Source organism: Rhincodon typus, chromosome 8 (genome assembly GCF_021869965.1).
Source record: "Rhincodon typus isolate 14 chromosome 8, sRhiTyp1.1, whole genome shotgun sequence".
NCBI lineage: Eukaryota > Metazoa > Chordata > Chondrichthyes > Orectolobiformes > Rhincodontidae > Rhincodon > Rhincodon typus.
The window spans coordinates 6457722-6474221 of NC_063339.1; the positions used below are offsets into that span (position 1 = coordinate 6457722).

Below are 16500 nucleotides of genomic sequence, written 5' to 3' on the forward strand. Positions count from 1 at the left end.
ATCAGACGTTACTACATGGTGCAAGATGAACAATTCATCCAATGAGGAGCATTAAGCAGAGACTATTACAATGGTTCAGCTTCTCTGATGGCACAACTGGTTTACATAGTGAGCAGCTGAATCACGCAGACCATTGTGGTACCAAGGTTTGATGTCCTGTGTGTGTTGGGTTACCCGATCTAGGCAGTGCAGCTACAGTTAGTGTCATTATTTGATGGGTAAGCTAAGACGACATTAAACTACTCAACTGTCTCTCCAAATCCTCAGTTTGCAAATCCATGCTGTAAAGTACTCTCACATGGATAGAACTGGACTTTACCCTAACAATTTCAAATGTGACATAACTACCTGCAGACATTCATAGCCAAGTTAACACTGAGCACCTGGGTGAGGGACTCTGCTGGTGGCAGAGTGCAGTGTGGTGATAGTATCCAATATTCACACAAATAAATCTAGCAAAAAAAAAGCTTTTTGGAATAAACGCCAGGAAAAAAAACATTGACAAGTGTTGGTTTCCAATTGATAGTTGATAGCAATCTGAATGTTTCAACAGTAAATTTATTACCTATGTTTAACAACAGCTTTGAGCGGTTGTAAAAGTGGATGCTTGGTTCACAAAACTCAATTAAGTCTAATCTACAACTTCCTGTAATAGCTAAACAAAATGGACTCTGTTTATTACTGGAGCTGACCCAACACAAATTCTAACATTTTATTTCCTCGTACTTAATTCTCTCCTTTATTTAACTTTTCAGTATCTGCACCATGATTTGGAAAGGAAAGTAATATAACAAATTTATTCTATCAGTTCAATTCTTTGTTTGATTTAACTGGTCTACAACCATTAATTAAAGTGTTAACAAACTTGCAAAGATTCACTCCTTTCACTTTGCATGTAAGGTTGATGAGTGGGGAAATGTCTCTGTGATCCCTTCCCATCAGCTCCTAAACTGGATGGAAGTGAAGCACGTACAAAATACAGCAAGTGACAGTGTGAGGGGGAGTAAATGATAGACAGAGAGCGTTTTCGAGAAAACTAGTGCGTGCATGTCGTTGCAAAGAACTCTGTCAGAATGTGAGGGAGAGTGTGTGAGAGACAGTCTAATGTTGAAGGCACAGTTTGGCAGGGAAACTGGATTCAGATATGTACCTTTAACCCTTAAATGCTAACTTCCCCCTTTTTAATATAAGGGTTTGTTCCAGATTCACATTTCCCTCTTGCTTAATCTATTGGAGTTCAGCTTTCAAAGGCTGCAGAGATGCTCACTACAGAACTGTCAGGGGAGAAGCAGTTAGTAAGCCGTGACATTCAGCAGGACAGGAGTTAGGCTCACAATGATAATGACAGGAGGAGGACTGTAAAGACAGTTTAGCAGGCAGTGCACCAAGAGACCTGAAAGGATATTGAGTTCACCACTAATATTGTTAGAAACTTGGCAGTGCAGTGGATTTAGTTGGAACATGTTGAAATGGGAAGGCAATGACTGTAGGATGATTCCTTCTGACAGCTGTGCCCTCAGTGATTAAAGTACAGGGACAATTAAGACAAAGAATCAGACAATATATAGCAGAGATTAGAAAGACATTGCAGCAGAAAACAAAGAAAGAACTTGCATTTTTATGGCAGCTTTAAATAACGAACACCCTTCAAGTGCTTCAAGATACACTATAGCAACTTGTAAAGGCTACTATAACAGCACGTTTATTAGCTGCAAAACCAAAGGCAGAAAATGCTTGGAAACATTGTCATATGCAAGTTTTGCTCTAAGTCTCTCATAACGCTGATTTTGAATCATAGCGCCATTCCTTTGCTGTTGCTGGTCAAAATCCTTCTCTAACAGTGCTTTGGGTACACTTACTTCATGTGCAGCAGTTCAAAGATGTGGCTCAACACCACCTAGTCAAAGGCTGTGAGGGACAGACATTAAGTGTTGCCCTTGCCAAGTTTACGGCCCATGAGTGAATTTTAGGAAGTGGTCAATTAGTTACTTCTGAGGTGTAGTCACTATTATACAGATGAACGTGAACAGAATTAAATAATTTGCAATTAAATGACACATTACATCACCGCAAAATGTGCTAATGCCATTTAAGTTGAACATTGTTTAATGTAGTCACTGTTGTAACACAGAAATTATTTGCACACAGCAAGATCCCAGAGTCAGCAATGAGAGAAATAGCCAAGTCATAAGTTAGCGTGTGAAGCTAGTAATTAGAGCCATGGAGTAGTTTACACTTGAAGTGACAAATGCAGGAGTAAGGTTTTCACTAGTGGTTGGATGGAGAATATTACAGGTTAAAATAAATGCTCATGACAGAAAGAATATGAAGTCTCTGACTTAGTTTACAGCCCAAAAGCTTGACCAGTTTGGGAATGGTCTAGCTGAGCTTAGGACAGTGGCATGGAAATGGTGGGGTGGGGGTGGGGAGTAGCAATAGGTTCACAGGCAAGACAGTGGAGTTTCAGTCAGTTGCTAAAGTCAACTGGCTTTGGAGGAAGCTGTGATTCGTCTCTGTTGACAAGCAATCTGACAACACTGATGCAGGGGTATTAAGAAGGTAGAGCAGAGAAAGAATGACATTAAGGACTTAGGTAGCATTTTAGCATGCTTCAAAATGGTCCATATCCAATAGATTATTTTCTAGTGCAATAAATGTAGGCAATATATTTTAGTGTATTATCTTTGATTGTACTGAGCAGCTGGCTAATGAAATAGTTCACCTGTGGTCTCAGAAATTCTTTATTCAAAACTAATGCATTATAGTGATGGTCAGAGGAAAAATTTGGAAAAAAGAATTTTAAGTGCAAGAACTGACCTCTTCTCACTTTTAAAAAAAAGTGTAGCATTAAGTCTGATACGAAACCCGTAATTATTAAGATCCAGCTTAGAGTTGCTTGGCATTTTCAACAATTTGCACATATCTATGTTTTTAATGTGACAAACTATGCTCAGGCGCTTTATTGGAGTGGTATTAGTCACAATGTGATATTGAACCACATATAGATATTAGAACATGTGGCCAAAAGCTTGGACAAAGAGGTATATTTAATAGATCGACTTAAAGGAGAGAGGTAGAGAAATTCAGGGAGGGAATTCTAGAGCTTAGGACCTAGGAGTGTGAGCATGTGAATACTTATCGAAGAAATTAACAGGTAATATTTGTCCTGCTTGAAAACATGAACTTTCTCATGGGTAGTGCTGTAGAACAGACAGACCTAGGGGTTCAGGTACATAATTCTTTGAAATTTGCGTCACATGTAAACAGGATGGTTAAGAAGGCGTTAAGCACGCTTGCCTTCATTGCTCAGACCTTCAAGTACAGAAGTTCAGACATCATGTTGAGGTTGTACAGGACATTGGTGAGGCCTCTTCTGGACGACTGTGTACAGTTCTGGTCGTCCTGCTACAGGAAGTATATTATTAAATTGGAAAGGATTCAGAAAAGACTTGCCAGGATGCTGCTGGGAACAGAGGGTTTGAGTTATAATAACAGATTGGAGAGGCTGGGACTTTTTTCACGAGAGAGTAGGAGGTTGAGAGGTGACCTTATACAAGTTTACAAAATCATAAGGGCATGGATAAAGTGAATAGCAAAGATCTTTTCCCTACAGTGGGTAAATTCAAAACTAAGGGGCATATTTTTAAGATGAGTCATAGAGTGATACAGCATGAAAACAGGCCCTTAGCCCAAACTGGTCCATGTTGACCATGGTGCCCACTCAGCTAGTTCAAATTGACCGCATTTGGTCCACATCCCTCTAAACCCTTCCCATTTATGTACTTACCCAAATGTTTTTAACATGTTGTTATTGTACCTGCCTCGACCACTTTCTCTGGCAGCTCATTCCATATTCGCACAACTCTGTGTGAAAAAATTGCCCCTCAGGTCCTTCTTAAATCTTGCCCATCTCACCTTAAACCTATGCCCTCTGGTTTTCAATTCCCCATCCCTGGGAAAAAGACTCTTATGTATTCAACCTATCTACGCCCCTCACGATTCTATGCATCTCAAAAAGGTCACCAATCATTCTCCTACCTTCCAAGGAATAAACTCCTATCTTGGCTAACCACTCCCGCCAACATCCTTGTAAATCTTCTTTGCACACTTTCCAGTTTACCTATATCTTTCCTGGAACAGGGTGACCAAAACTGTACACAATACTCCAAGTGCGGCCTCACCAATGACTTATACAACTGTAACATAATGTCCCAGATCCTATACTCAATGCTTCGACTGACGAAGGCCAGCATGCTAAATGCCTTCTTCACCACCCTGTCTATCTGTGACGCCGCTTTCAACGAGCCATGTACTTGTACTCCTAGGTCCCTCTGTTCCACAACACTCCTCAGGACCTTACCATTTACTGTATAAGTCCTACCTTGATTTGACTTTCCAAAGTGCAACACCTCACACTTATTTGTGTTAAATTGCATTTGCCAATCCTCAACCCACTTCCCCATCTGATCAAGATCCCTCTGTAATTTTGTATCATCTGCAAACTTACCAATCATGCCTTGTACATTCACATCCAGATCATTTAGTAAATAACAAAGGTCCCAGCACCGACCCCTATGGCACATCTCTAGTCACAGGCCTCCAGGCTGAGAAACAACCTTCAACCATCAACCATCCACCATCCTACCATCGAGCCAATTTTGAATCCAATTAGCTAGCTCTCCCTGGATCCCATGCGACCTTTCGTGACTAGCATGAAGATGTAAAAAGAACCTGAGGGGCAACTTTTCTACACAGAGAGTAATTCGTATGTGGAATGAACTGCTAGAGGAAGTGATGGATGCAGGTACAGTTACAACATTTAAAAGACATTTGGATAAATACATCAATAGCAAAAGGTTTGGAGAGACATGGACCAAATGCAGGAAGTAGGACTAGTTTGGTTTGGGAACACGGTTGGACTAGTTGGACTGAAGAGTTTCCATGCTGTGTGATTCTATGAGTCTGTTGGGTCCTGCTTTCTTTTCCCGATTAACAAAACATCAGTTAGAAGCCAATAAGATTGATAGGTAAAGCACCAGCATCAGGCATGGCTCCTACCTCCCTGAAAGAAAACCCTGGAGTATTCCCAGGGCATTGGACTTTAATCAGATTGTCTCAATTACCTGGTTGTTTCAATTCATGTTTCAGGTTCAGGTTTCAACAGCTGAACCATCCCAACACCCCTAGGCCTCTTTCCATTTTGATTATAAATCCATGGATATGTAGTGCCTGCCTTTCAGAGGCAGGAAGCAGCTTTGAAAAATATCAGATGACAGGAAGGCAGCAAGTTAACTAGTGAAAGGTAGTTCAGCATTACTCACTTAAAAATTGTGCAATGACAGCAACAGAAGATAATATTGATGCTTTTAATAAATACACCCTCCCACCGTGGAAAATGAGGCAATATGTTGTTGGTTAAGACTGGTTAATCAATGGGCTAAATTGCTGCTTCATTGTGGAGTGTGGAATTGTCCAGGAGAGCCACGGGTCTGACCCCTGTGCTGAATTTCGATCTTGGAAAAACAGTGGCCAGCTGAACTACCTATAGCTAATGCCATGTGTGCACCAACATCCATGTTTTATAACAGTGACTCACCTCAGCTCTGTCCAATGATGTCGTTCTGTAAAGCATTATGGCATTGCAGCCATAAGAACAACAGGTTCAAGTGTGATCGTTTCCCTGATTCACAAAACCATCACAGTGTGAACTGTCTTTGCTTAGATGCAGAAAGGGAGAAAGGAGCGTACCCATAGCACTTTGGGCTTGCACCCTGGTACAAGTCAGTACAGGGAGAGACAGCGAGCAGGAGAGAAAAACACAAAAGGAAAAAGATTAAAAAGAAAGATCACATTGGGGAAGGTACAGAGAAGATTTATCGGAATGGTACCAGTGCGTTGTGATAATCTAGAATACACTGCTTGAAAGAACAGCTAAGGATTGGCAATAAATGCTTACCTAGCTAGTGATGCCCACATCCCTTGAAAGAATAAACAACTGTATTGATTCACAGGTGACATTGAAATTAGATTTGAATAAAAATAGGGAAAACTAACAGCAGAACTAATAGGCAAGAGCTAGGAATTAACCCAGGTTACAAATATGGCAGACTTGGAGGCTTCTTTTATTTTATGTATAAACTGATCTAGAAAAAAGACCCCTTGTTTATTTTGTACTTAAGTTTCTAAATGGTTTCTTTCAATTTCCTATTGGGCTGTAAAATTCAATTTCTGTAATTCAACATCAAGACCAGTGTTACCCATCTGGAAAGGGGGCTGGGAACAAGCTTATGTCAAAATTCATGAATCCTGAACTGAAACAATATACAAAGGGAAAAGAAATAGAAGGATGTGTTGATAAGCAATTTAGTAGGCTGAGAAAAGACTTTCGTGGAGCATAAATAATGGCACACAGCAGCTGAACTGAAGAGGTGTGCAGTATATTCTATGATTTGAAAGCAACTTCTCTCTCAAAAAGAATGCATCAAATTTCTTTTTCATTTCATGGATTTCATAGAATCCCTATAGTGTGGAAACAGGCCCTTTGGCCCAACAAGTCCACACCAACCACAGAGCATCCCAACCAGACTCATCCATCCCCCTCTCACCCACCTAAGCTACACATCCCTGAACTCTACGGGACAATTTAGCATGGCCAATCCACCTAGCTTGGACTGTGGGAGGAAACCAGAGCACCCGGAGGAAACCCACGCAGACACGGGGAGAATGTGCAAACTCCACACAGACAGTCGCCCGAGGGTGGAATTGAACCTGGGTCCCTGGCGCTGTGAGGCAGCAGTGCTAACCACTGAGCCACTGTGCCTCCCTTCTTTTGCCTCCAAAGGATTTAAAAGAAACTTTAAACGCATTCTGATTAGTGTACTGTGTTAATTTAACGAAATGGTGAGCCTCGTCCACTTCATGCTATCGTACCATTTACTGTGGGAACTCACACCATGTTGACCCTGAGCTCCAACATCTATGTACTGCAGTGTCTCAGAACCCATACAAGAGACTGCAGAGGCAACAGAATTGGGCAATACAGAGAAGTCTTAAATTAACAATACATGCATGTCGGTCATCCAGAACAAACCAATAAGGATTAAGGATGACAGATGATAATATTTACCTGTCTCAGGATCACTGAAGTCAGGTAGAGAGATGGTGTTCAGATTCCGCCTGTCAGCTATGACTCTGTCCAGCAGGCTGCTCCCTCTCCCTGAATCACTGCAACAGATTCCAAAATACACCACAATAAATGCGTTACTTTGTTTTACGCTTTATGAGTTAAACCATTAACATGTTAAATGTTGGTAAAGAAGGAAGAAATTCCTATTATGAAAAAAAACTTCAGAATTAATAATTCTTGTGGACTTGAGTTGTAGGTCAAATGTGGAACCTGGAGCCCTGTTTAGCTCCTCTTGCATTAGAAAACTCTGAAAGAATTTGTTTGGTGTTTCTTGAACGACTGTCGCTGCAAACGTCCCCAGTGACAACTGCATTTTTTCAGTGAAATTGGTCTTTACGTGTCAGAATGTCAGACAGATAGCCATATAAACATTTCTACCCTTATCCTTTATGCTTGAATAACTAAGATTTTTTTTGGCACAAAGCATTTTTATCTTAAATAGTGATCTCTGCAGAGAAAAGTAATTTTCCCCTATTATCCAGTGTGGTTTTTGGGTTATTTAGAGCAGTCAACATTTATATTTTCACGTTACAAAATTTAACCAGTTTTGCATTTTCATGGAATAAGCTTTGTTTTGTAATAAGTCAATAATTTTGTACTTGCTAAAAAAATGGATTGACAGATTTCTTTTGAAGTCAAGATTCCAAATAATATGCTTATAATAACATGACAATATATTTTAAAAAAAATAATATTGATTGAGAGAACTTCCCTACACTTGAAATGAATCAAGGAGTCTCTTCCATCCGGTTAAGCGGGCCGATAAGTAGTCGGCTTATACAGCACTTCCTTTGAACTACGCCTGGGAGGGAGAAGTGGGGAACTTGTACTCACAACTATATAACTCTACTTGGTTGTATACTTGATCTCTATTTTTTGTTTAGTGAGCAAAAACTAAAACATAATTACTGCAGTTAACATGGTTAATTACATTTCACTAGAGTGGCCCCAGAGTTTCCACTTCCTAATAATCATGGCAGATTACTAAAACCACATTGACACTGAATTTTATTTTATTTTATTATTATTTGTTCCAAATGAGTTTATGACTGGAAAATGGAAAGCTTTATGTATCAGACAATGAAGCATTCCCATGTGAGGCACAGCATGTTTAGATGCAAGCTGAACATCTGTTTTCTCTGTTTTAACATGAACGACACTGTTCTGGTGTGACCTTTAGAGTTTCTTATACAAGCTAATTATCTGTGGCACCCCTGTATATGGCTGAAACAGAGATAGTTTAACAGTTCCAGCTGAACAGGAACTTTATTCAACACTTGTCTAAATTCGCTTCACAGAAACTTAGAAATAGAACGGCAAACCATGAAGCAAGAGGTAATAAGACAGAAATAGGAGCAAGTCAAGCAAGCCATTCGAGCCTGCTCTGTCATTCAACTAGGTTATGACTGATTTGATTGGTGGCTTCAACTCCACTTTCCTGCCTGCACCCCCATAGTGGTTAGGATGTGACGCTAGACCAGAAACAGTGCTGAAAGTAGAATCCAATATGACACTTAAGAGGGAGCTGAATAATTGTAAAGAAAAAGAAATGCTTACAGGATGAAGGAACCGAGTTCAATGAGATATGGCGCAGTTTAATGAGGTTAATGGCCTTCTCCTGTGCTGTAAAGTGATTTTAGTTGAAGTAAAACTATGCAACAATAATTCAAATGGAAGAATCTGTCAATCGTATTCTCGATTTGTTCCATTCGAAGTGGGAAAGAACAAATTTGCATTTATATACAGTAGTATCTTTCACAACCTCAGGACATCATGGAGCCCTTGAATAGAGAACCACGTTGCCTGAGGTTATCATGAATGTCCCACCTTATCAACCTCACCCCTTGCCTGACATGTGGTGACCTACAGGTTAAAACCAATGCCAGACTCTAATGAGAGAACAGCCTACGGTCCACTAGGACTATGGAGATTTTGCCATTTTAAGGAGAACAGTAACTTAATAGCTAGAGACAGGGTGAGGGAAAAAACAAAATTCCTAACCCAGGGCTACACTGGATGCACAGAGGAGAGCAAATAAGATCAAGTTAGAATTGCCATGTGGAATTATGATGTTGTGGCAATAACAGAAACCTGACTGAAGGAAGGACAGGACTGGGGGATTTAAACTTCAGTATAGAACATAGAACATTACAGCTCAGTACAGGCCCTTCGGCCCTCGATGTTGTGCCAACCTGTGAAACCAATCTGAAGCCCATCTAACCTAAACTATTCCATTATCATCCATATGTTTATCCAATGACCATTTAAATGCCCTTAAAGTGGGCGAGTCTACTATTTTTGCAGGCAGGGCATTCCACACCCTTACTACTCTCTGAGTAAAGAACCTACCTCTGACATCTGTCCTATATCTATCACCCCTCAATTTAAAGCTATGTCCCCTCGTGCTAGCCATCACCATCCGAGGAAAAAGGCTCCCACTGTCCACTCTATCTAATCCTCTGATCGTCTTGTATGTCTCTATCAAGTCACCTCTTAACCTTCTTCTCTCTAACGAAAACAGCCTCAAGACCCTCAGCCTTTCCTCATAAGACCTTCCCTCCATACCAGGCAACATCCTGGTAAATCTCCTCTGCACCCTTTCCAATGCTTCCACATCCTTCCTATAATGCGGTGACCAGAACTGTACGCAATACTCCAAGTGCGGCCGCACCAGAGTTTTGTACAGCTGCAACATGACCTCATGGCTCCGAAACTCAATCCCTCTACCAATAAAATCTAACATACTGTACGCCTTCTTAACAACGCTATCAACCTGGGTGGCAACTTTCAGTGATCTATGCACATGGACACCGAGATCTTTCTGCTCATCCACACTACCAAGAATCTTACCATTAGCTCAGTACTCTGTATTCCTGTTACTCCTTCCAAAGTGAATCACCTCACACTTTTCCGCATTAAACTCCATTTGCCACCACTCAGCCCAGCTCTGCAGCTTATCTATGTCCCTCTGTAACCTGCAACATCCTTCCGCACTATCCACAACTCCACCGACTTTGGTGTCATCCGCAAATTTACTAACCCATCTTTCTACGCCCTCAACCAGGTCATTTATAAAAATGACAAACAGCAGTGGCCCCAAAACAGATCCTTGAGGTACACCACTAGTAACTGAACTCCAGGATGAACATTTCCCATCAACCACCACTCTCTGTCTTCTTACAGCTAGCCAATTTCTGATCCAAACCGCTAAATCACCCTCAATCCCAGGGAAGATAGAAAAGGAGGACAGGTTGTGATACTGGTTAAGGACAACAGCTGTACTAGAGAAAGAGGAAAGTCTCAGAGGGTTCAAGGCTACAATTGATGTGGGTAGAGCTAAGGAACAAAGAGGGTGCAATGAGTGGGAAGACTGTAGAGGAATATACCTGCAAGAAAATTAGAGATGTATAAGCATTATAGTGTGTGATTAAAGACATGTGATATACACAAACACCATTTTTTAAGAGAGTCTGCGTTTAAAACTAGTGTTATATTGGTGTTGGTCTAATCTTATGAAGGGTTTAAAATTAATTAGGTTAATCTATCTATAACCATTACTTTAGAACCAATGTATGTCAGAGATTCCAAGAGAGAAACATGAAGACATTAGCTGTAACAGAACCTCGGATGAGCATTTTTTCTTCTATAATTTATTTCACAATCTTTTGGATCATGTCAAAGGAGATCTGACTGAAGTTAGCTCTAAGTATTGTCTCTCCTAGAGAAAGGAGATTGATCGGAGCACACAAGGAAATAATTTACCTCAGTGAAACTTCCAGACACCAGGAGTAGTTGGTCAGAGATCTGTATTGGTTCTTTAAAGCTGAGAAAATGTAATCTCTCAGTTGAGTGAGCATTCAAGAAAAGGCTTCATGGCTCACAAGATAGGAACTGAGAAGTGGTTAAGTCAAACCTGTAGATTTGATAGGGAAGGAAAATTTCTCTAGATCTTAATTAACTGAAAAGCGACAGTGTTGGGGAATAGACGGAATTTTGGTTTTGCTGCATGCTTTGAAATCTTTCAAACTGTTATATTTAGATAGCTTACTTTGTTTTATTTCTTTTTTTGAATTTTCTTTAATGAAATAAGCAACACTTCTGTCAGGTCTGCAACCTTATGTGCTTATGTTTTAGGGAAAGACCACCACATTAAATTAAGGGCTCATCAAGCAAGATTTAATTCTGGTATCTGAAATATATTGTAAAAACAGCTGGGATCATAAAACGAATAGACGTAATGGGGCAGTTTAATTACCTGAATATAGACTGTGATTATGGTAGTGTTAAGGGCAGTGAGGAGCAAGCATTTCATCATAGAAACATATAAACATAGAAGATAGGAACAGGGGGCGGCTATTTGGTCCTTTAAGTCTGCTCCACCATTCATCACGATCATTGCTGATCATCCAACTCAATAGCCCCTTCCCCCTACCGCATCCCAAAACCAGTCCAGCTTGTCCCTGCCTCCCTAACCTGTTCTTCCTCCCACCTATCCCCTCCTCCCACCTAAAGCCCCACCCACATCTCCTATCTACTAACCTCATCCCGCCCCCTTGACCTGTCCGTCCTCCCTGGGCTGACCTATCCCCTCCCTAACTCCCCACCTACACTCACCTTTACTGGCCCCATCCCCGCCTCTTCGACCTGTTTGTTTCCTCTCCACCTATCCTCTTCTCTATCCATCTTCTATCCGCCTCCCACTCTCTCCCTATTTATTTCAGAACCCCCTTCCCCTCCCCCTTTTCTGATGAAGAGTCTAGGCCCGAAACGTCAGCCTCTCTGCTCCTATGATGCTGCTTGGCCTGCTGTGTTCATCCAGCTCTGCACCTTGTTGTCTCAATAGCCTAATCCTGCTTTCTCTCCATAATCGCTGATCCCATTTGCCACAAGTGCTATATCTAGCTGCCTCTTGAATACATTCAATGTTTTGGCATCAACTACTTCCTGTGGTAATGAATTCCACAGGCTCACCACTCTTTGGGTGAAGAAACGTCTCCTCATCTCTGTCCTAAATGGTCTCCCCTGAATCCTCATACTGTGACCCCTGGTTCTGGACACACCCACCATCGGGAACATCCTTCCTACATATTCATTGTCTGGTCCTGTTAGAATTTTATAAGTCTCAATGAGATTCCCCCACATTCATCTGAACTCCAGCGAAAACCATCCTAACCCAGTCAGTCAATCTCTCCTTATACATTATCATCATAGTTTATCATAGAATCCCTACAATGTGGAAACAGGCCCTTTGGCCCAACAAGTCCACACCGACTCTCAGAGCATCCCATCCCCGTATAACCCATTTAATCTACACATCCCTGAACACTATGGGACAATTTAGCATGGCCAATCCACCTAGCCTGCACACCTTTGGACTCTGGGAGGAAACTGGAGCACCCAGAGGAAACCCACGCAGACACGGGGAGAATGTGTAAACTCCACATAGAGTTGTCCGAAGGTGGAATCGAACCCGGATCCCTGGCGCTGTGACACAGCAGTGCTAACCAGTGTGCCGCCCTAAATTAGTCCCGCCATCTCCAAAATCAGCCTGGTAAACCTTCGCTGCATTCCCTTGAGAGCAAGAGCATCCTTCCTCAGAAAAGGAGATCAAAACTGCACACAATCTTCTATGTGTGGTCTCACCAAGGCCCTGTATAACTGCAATAACACATCCCTGCTGCTGTACTAGAAACCTCTTGCAATGAAGGCCAACATACCATTTGCCTTGGAGATAGTAGGAACTGCAGATGCTGGAGAATCCGAGACAACAAGGTGCAGGGCTGGATGAACACAGCAGGCCAAGCAGCATCATAGGAGCAGAAAGGCTGACGTTTCGGGCCTAGACCCTTCATACCATTTGCCTTCTTTACCACCTGCTACACCTACATGCTTACCTTCAGCGACTGGTGCACAAGGACACCCAGGTCCCACTACACACTCCCCTCTCCCAATTTACAGCCATTCAGGTAGTAATCTTCCTTCTTGTTTTTGCTTCCAAAGTGAATAACTTCACATTTATCCAAATGGCATCTGCCCACTCACTCAACCTGTCGATCATGCTGAAGGATCTCTGCATCCTCGTCACAATTCACCCTCCCACCCAACTTGGTATCATCTGCAAACTTGGAGATGTTACATTTTGTTCCCTCATCCAAATCATTAATAGCTATTGTGAATAGCTGCGGTCCTAGCACCGATCCCTGTGGCACCCCACTAGTTACTGCGAATAATAATGTTAATAATGACAAATATTATTAAAAGCACCAAAATTGAAGAGACCCACCACCTCATCAACAATGTATTCACCGGGATTAAATTCATGAGAGAAGAAGAAAACAATGATCAGCTTCCGTTTCTGGACGTCAGGATTGAACGTATGACCAACGGGGAGTTCCAAACCTCAGAATACAGGAAAGTTACCCACACTGACCAAATTCTCAACTTCCACAGCAACCACCCCAACGTCCAGAAACAAAGCTGTATTAGGACACTATTTAAACGGCCACCACTCACTGCAACACGCCAGTACTATGCAGGAAAGAGGAAGAGCACCTATACAAAATCTTCGCTATCGGCTAGGCTACTAGCATGTATGGTTTGGCTGACTGGCAGAAGGCAGAGAATGGCAATAAAGGTGTCTTTTTCAGGATGGCAACCAGTGATTAGTGGAGTTCTGCAGGGGTCAGTTTTGGGACTACAACTATTCACACTTTGCATTAAAGATCTGGGGAAAGGAACTGAAGGCATTGTTGCTAAGATTGTAGATGAAACAAAGATAGATGGAGGGAAAGGTAGTGTTGAGGAAGTGGGAGGCTGCAGGAGGACTTGGGACAGGTGAGGAGAGTGGGCAAAGAAATAGCAAGATGGAACACCATATGGAAAAGTGTGAGATTTACACCTTGATAGGAAAAAGAGGCATAAACGATTTTCTAAATGGGAAAAGATGTCAGTTTTCTGAACCACAAAGGGACTGAGGAGTCCTAGTTCAGGATTCTCTTAAGGTGAGCATGCAGGTTCAGTTGGCAGTTAGGCAGGCAAATACAATGTTAGCACTCATTTCAAAAGGACTAGAATACAAGAGTAGGGATGGACTATAAAGCTTAGACTATAAAGTTAGACAGCATTTGTGATATTGAGAGCAGGTTTGGGTTCCATGTCTAAGGAAGGCGGTGCCGGCATTAGAGAGGGTCCAGAGGAGGTTCAGAGTGAAGGTACGACACTTTAGAATTGAGATGAGGAGGAATTTCTTCAGCCAGAGGGTAGTTAATCTGTGGAACTCATTGTTGCAGAAGGCGGTGGAGGCCAAGTCATTGAGTGTGTTTAAGTCAGAGATAAATAAGTTCTTGACTAATAAGGGCATCAGCGGTTACAGGCAGGAGGCAGGAGAATGAGGTTGAGAAACATATCATGCAAGATTGAATTGGGGAGCAGGTTCGATGAGCTGAATGGCCTAATTCTGCTCCTATATCTTATGGTTTAAAATTCACATAGAAGGCAGATAATACATCTTCCAAACAAACTTGTTACAGAGATCAAGAAGTTAAATTTCAAAACGAATGTTTCATTCATTTCAATATGATTAGCAAGGGATTATCAAGAAAGTGATCATGATAACAGTACTGGTACTTCATGAAGTAAGCAGATTGCTTGGCATTATTAGCAAACTTCCATACACACTGAAAGAGGAAAAAAAGAAGTATTTGAGATAGTAGGAACTGCCAATGCTGGAGAATCTGATATAACAAGGTGCAGAGCTGGATGAACACAGCAGGCCGAGCAGGAAAGCTGAATTTCAGGTCTAGACCCTTCTTCTGAAGAAGGGTCTAGACCCGAAACGTCAGCTTTCCTCTCGGCCTGCTGTGTTCATCCAGCTCTACACCCTGTTATATCAGTGTGCGTATTTGTGTGTGAGAGAGGAGTGAAAATAAATATAGATATGATAGATGATTGGAAGGTAGATTAGTGGGAAGACAGTCTTGGGGTTTATACATGTACAAATCACAATTAAAACAATTCTTGAAAACACAAGCCTGCTGTGCCTTCTATAACAGGTGTTGATCACTTCTCAAGCTAGCACAAATCCTGAGACAAAACATAATTTCCACTATGAATATAACCTCCTCAACAGACTCATCATTTGAGTCCAGAAGTAATACTATCTGCACCTCACTATGGATTTAGCAAGTTAATGACAATAGCATCTACAGATTTCCATTGTAATCTTTAAAGGGACACTAATTAACAACTGCCAATGTGTTAGTGACTTGATTTTTAGACATTGGTTGAACAAACATGTTGAAAGAGCAGGAACAAATTATTGCAGATGCTGGAATCTATTCTGCAATAGATCACAATAGGTCAGATAGCATCCATGGAGAAAGAGCAAGCTAACATTTCGAGTCTACTCTTCATCAGAGCTAAAAGAAACTATATATGGGACAGCATTTATGCCACAGTTTTGGAAGGGGAGGTGGGGGTAGAGGGGGTAGAGGGTGTAGGGTGCTGGTGGAGAAAAGATGTTGATAGTTCAGATTAAGTGATCGGAATTTGAGAATGGCAGAACAATGGTATGTCTCCTGCCAGACTTGAAAGGACAGAACTGGGATTGGGGGGAGGACATGAAAACAAGCTAAAAGGGAAGAAACGGGAGATAGCAAGAACTGCAGACGCTGGAGTCAGAGAAGCTCACATTGGTTGCAACGAATACAGTACACAAGATTGCGGTTACATTTCGCAGGGATCATGTCCTCTAGGATACCCTAGTCCATTCCACAAACACCAACACCACACCCTCCTCTCCAAGGCACTTTCCCATGTTACTGCAGAAGGTGCAACACTTGCCTCTTCACTTCCTCCCTGCTCATCATCCTAAGGCCTAAACAGTCTTTCCAGGTAAAGCAACATTTCATCTGTACCTCCTCCAATCTTGTGTATTGCATTCGCTGCACCCAGTGTGGCCTACTCGACATTGGAGAAACCAAACGTAGACTGGGTGACTGCTTTGTGGAACACCTCTGGTCTGTGCGCAAGAAGGATCCTGACCTTCCCGTAGCCGGTCATCTTAACACAGCATCCCACTCACACGTCCACGTGTCTGTCCTTGGCATGCTGTAGTGTTCCAGTGAATCACAGTGCAAAAGAAGATCATGACAGGTGTTTGAGGCTATCACTATTTTTCATTTGGTTTTCTCATTTTTGGGTTTGGATTGAGAGCTGCAGTTGAGATTTGAGCTTTGAGCCAGTAGCTTGTTTTAAAAAAAAAAGAACTCAAAGGAATGATGTTTGCTATTGAGAACTGGCCTGGAATGATAACA

At 41.8% G+C, this 16500-nt stretch overlaps 1 protein-coding gene across 1 annotated transcript in view; it reads right to left on the minus strand.

Annotated features, from left to right (window-relative positions):
- Positions 1-16500, minus strand: part of ttc7b (tetratricopeptide repeat domain 7B) — a 301097-nt gene that overhangs the window by 112846 nt on the left and 171751 nt on the right. The window contains exon 14 of the mRNA XM_048599973.1: positions 7127-7224. Within this exon, the coding sequence (XP_048455930.1) occupies positions 7127-7224 (98 nt within the window). The remainder of the gene's footprint in view (positions 1-7126; positions 7225-16500) is intronic.